At 56.5% G+C, this 3,996-nt stretch overlaps 1 protein-coding gene and 1 non-coding gene across 2 annotated transcripts; both read left to right on the top strand.

Moving 5' to 3' along the window:
• Positions 1-6: 6 nt before the first annotated feature.
• RPL12 (ribosomal protein L12) lies at positions 7-2,543 on the top strand (the record flags this gene model as incomplete). The annotated part of the gene is made up of 6 exons (XM_015644533.1): positions 7-93; positions 414-512; positions 1,136-1,217; positions 1,788-1,874; positions 2,245-2,357; positions 2,449-2,543. Coding segments are annotated over 6 exons (474 nt in total), but the record flags the coding sequence as incomplete, so codon positions are not given.
• Positions 858-985, top strand: LOC117245244. Its single transcript, XR_004499708.1, has one exon. It is a non-coding gene; the product is annotated as a small nucleolar RNA SNORA65 (small nucleolar RNA).
• Positions 2,544-3,996: the final 1,453 nt, after the last annotated feature.

The following is a 3,996-nucleotide window of genomic DNA, read 5'->3' as shown; positions in this document are numbered from 1 at the left end:
CGCGGCGCTGTCCCCTCAGTTTATCTGCGCTGCACCGGCGGCGAGGTCGGAGCCACGTCCGCGCTGGCCCCCAAGATCGGACCCCTGGGGCTGGTACGTACCGGGGCCGGGGGAGCTGGGGAGAACGGAGGTGTGAGGCGGAGGGGAGCGTGGGCTGGGGAGGGTGGGATGAAACACGTCCCGAGCGGAGTGGGAAGCATCTCCCGGAGCGTGGGAAGCGCGTCCTGCTGGGGGGAATGAGCGAATCCCGGGGGAAATGTAAGCGGGTCCTGGGAGGGAGGGATAAAATACGTTCCGGGGCGGTGCTGCTCCATCCTGGAGGAAAAGTGTTGAGCGGTACCGCACACGGGGGCAGCGCTGGGGCTCTCGGCTTTAACCCGAGCCCTGCGTGACCTCCACGTGTCGCCCTTCAGTCCCCCAAGAAGGTGGGCGATGACATCGCCAAGGCCACGGGCGACTGGAAGGGGCTGCGGATCACGGTGAAGCTGACGATCCAGAACAGGCAAGCGCAGGTACCGCACGCCGCAGGGGCCGGCCGGTGCTGCAGGCCTGGAGCCCAGCCGGCCTCCGCCTGCTCCAGCCACCGGCCCGCATCCCGGCAGGGTCCACTCAGCCCTTCATCCTTCCGAGGTGGATAAAATGAGTGCCACACAGCGGGGGTGTGTGGGGGTCTTCTGGGAAGACCTTAAAACGTGGGTGGGGGGATGTGTGTGGATCCTGAGAAAAGATCCTCATGTGCCAAAATTCAGCTTTCATCCTATTGCAGATAAATTGTTCTTTCTATAGTATGGCCAACCAGTAAAAACACTTTAAAGCAGCACAGAAATAATACAAAATCTTGCCAACTCCTGTAGCCACCTGCCACTGTACCTGTTCTGATGCCTGTGGCTGGTACATTCCAGTGGTGAGCTGAGAGGAAGCCCCAGGCAGGAAGCAGTCCTCTCCTGCACGTGGGGAGGCCTGTGCCGAAAACCTGGGAACAGATTCCTGCAGCACAAAAAAACCTGGAGCGTGAGGGAACTGATCAAACCCACACTGCTCTGGCAATCTGCTGTGATAATTGAGTGGTTGAGTTTCTTCATTAGTAATGGAATTTTGTGTAGAGTCGGGGGGGAATTAATCTCTTTCCATTTAGATAGAGGTTGTTCCTTCTGCCTCTGCTCTGATTATCAAAGCTCTGAAGGAGCCACCTCGTGACAGGAAGAAGCAGAAGAACAGTAAGTGCTGCTCTGGTTCTGAATATTTTGGGGCTAAAAGAGGGGAGATACCAGTACCTTCCTCTGGGATTATACAGCCCAGACTGGTAAACAGGGGACACAAGGCTGTTTTTGGGCATCCCTGCAGTGCCAGGGTACCCAGATACACATCAGCCAGCAGAACTCTGTGTTTGAGGGGATTATGGAGTCAGGGACAGGTTTGGGTTGGGAGGGATCTTAAAGCCCATCAGTTCCACCCCCTGCCATGAGCAGGGACACTTTCCACTATCCCAGGCTGCTCTGTCCAGCCTGTCTTTGGACATTTGAGGGATGCAGGGGCAGCCACAGCTGCTCTGGGCAAAGCTGGGATGGAACAAGCACAGGGCCGTGCATAGCCAGGAGAGCTGGCAGAAATTCCAGCTTGGAAAGAGGAGTTGGGGATAATTTGGTGCTGCAGGCTGGGAGCAGCAGCACTGCTGGAGCTGCAAACTCCCAGCTCCCCACACGGTCTGAGTGCTGGGAATGGTGCTCCCAGGGGAAACGGGGAGCTGGCAGTGCCCAGGAGGCCTCACTGCTGCCGTTCCCTCACAGTTAAACACAGCGGCAGCGTCACCTTCGACGAGATCGTGAACATCGCGCGGCAGATGCGGCACCGCTCCCTGGCCCGGGAGCTCTCGGGTGAGTCCTGGGGTTGGGGCACAGGGAATTCACCTGCTCCATTTCCTGGGAGCAGAGCTGATAGCTGAGCTGTGCTGGCTGGGAACAGGCAGCCCCCACACCTGGGGAGGGCACAGGGAGTTTCCAGTGTGTTCCTCGGGGAATCCAGCCTGTGAGATCTGGGTAAGGGACTTGATGTTCCCTGCTGGGGGCTGTGAGGAGTTCTCTGTGTCAGAATCCAGATTGGTTTGGGTTGGAGGGGACCTTAAAAGCTCATTGAGTTCCAGCCCTTGCCATGGGCAGGGACACCTTCCACTAGCCCAGGCTGCTCAGGTAAGCTCCTCAGATGTTTTCCTGTGCTAAAGCACTGAGCTGTGTCTTTCTGCTGCAGGGACCATCAAGGAGATCCTTGGCACTGCCCAGTCTGTGGGCTGCAGCATTGATGGGAGACACCCCCACGACATCATCGATGACATCAACAGTGGTGCCATCGAGTGCCCGGCTGTAAGTGCCCAGCTCTGACTGAAATTGCTGTGTAACATTTAATTATGACTGAAAAACTCCACTAACGAGCTGTGTCTGCTTCTTCCAACAGAGCTAAGACTGCAGAAAAGGAAGTTGCCACCTGAAGGCTCCTTCAGTTTTTTGTAGCACTTTAAATACTTAAAGAAAGACCCAGTTGTCTGCAAACATTGTTGCTGGTCTGATTTGTCCCTGTCCTATGCTGTGAATTTTCCTCTGGGGGAACTCTCCCTGTTTTTATAAATCCACAAGCCCTGTCAGACACCAGTTGTCCAGGACATCCCATTCGTGTCCTTGTCAGTGTGAGGGGGAGCTGGACCCTCCTCACTCCTAAAGCAAAATTGAGCAAAGCCTGACCTGGGTATTCCCAGCCATGGGAATCAGTCTGTGGCTGCCTGCTGTGGCTGTGATGCCCAGGGAGGGTTGGGTTGGGTCCCTTCCAGCTGAGGGTTTGCAGGGATTCCACCACAGAGTTGGTGCCTGAGGCAGGGCAGCCTCTGAGCACCAGCTCTGCTTTAAATTGGCTTAAAATCTTGGTGCCCCTGGTGTCAGAAATCCACTCTGATGTGAGCCCTGAGTCTCAGGAGCTGTTCAGCCTCGTGCTGTCAGAGCTGTCCTGGGTGGGTTCTCCTCCACTTGGCAGTGCTGGAAACAGTTGGAATAATGATTCCTTTTGCTTCCAGAGAGTTCTCCTTTGCCATGCTGCCCGAGGGCTCTGGAAGGAGCAAAGCAGTGCTTGGAAGGAGGGAATTATTGCCCTGCCAATAATTCATTTTCTCCAAATCATGATTGCTCAGAAGGAGGCAGAGGGTTCCAAAAATAATAACAACCTACATTAATGTCACATTTAAACCCATCTTCCTAATGTATTGCTTAAATTAGTTATCTTTATTAATGACATAGATGAAGGGATCAAGTACAGCCTCAGCAGGCTTGCAGGTGACACCAGGCTGAGGGTGCAGTGACACATCTGAGGGATGTGATGCCATCCAGAGGGACTTGGCCAAAGCTCGAGTTCTTGGGAACCTCTTGAGGTTTAACCAGGCCCAGTGCTGCAGCTGCACCTGGCTTGGGGCAACTCCTGGGATCAATCCAAGCTGGGGATAAGGAGATGGAACAGCTGTGGGAGGATCCCACAAATCTTTTGGGTTTTTTGAGGGAATAAAGATGCAGAGGATACCCTGGGCTGAAATCTGAACCAAAAAGTTGCTGTGACTTCACAGGTCCTGAAGTAACCCCCAGTGCTGCAATGGCTGCACGTTCTGGCAGTACCTGCTGCCCTCGTGGGGAGTCTCTTGGGGTGACCCCAGAGCAGCTCTGTGACCCCTCGGGCACAGCCACAGCCCCTGCCTGGGCTCACATCAACACCCCCAGGCAAACCCCAGCGCCGCTCTCAGGGATGCACAGGCGGGATCGTCGGGGTGTCCTGGGCAGGGCCCGGCGTTGGACTCCGTGCTCCCGGTGGGTCTCTCCAGCTGGACACCGATCCCTGCCCGATCCGGCCCGGCTCGTCGGGGCTGCGCGGGGTGTCCGGGCCCCGGAGCGCCCGAGAGCCGGCGCATCCACGCGGCGGGGCTGCGGGCAGCGAGCCCGGGGTTCCCCGGCGCTGGCCCCTTCCGGT

This window comes from Parus major, chromosome 17 (assembly GCF_001522545.3).
Source record: "Parus major isolate Abel chromosome 17, Parus_major1.1, whole genome shotgun sequence".
Lineage (NCBI taxonomy): Eukaryota > Metazoa > Chordata > Aves > Passeriformes > Paridae > Parus > Parus major.
This window is presented reverse-complemented; position numbering and strand designations above follow the sequence as displayed.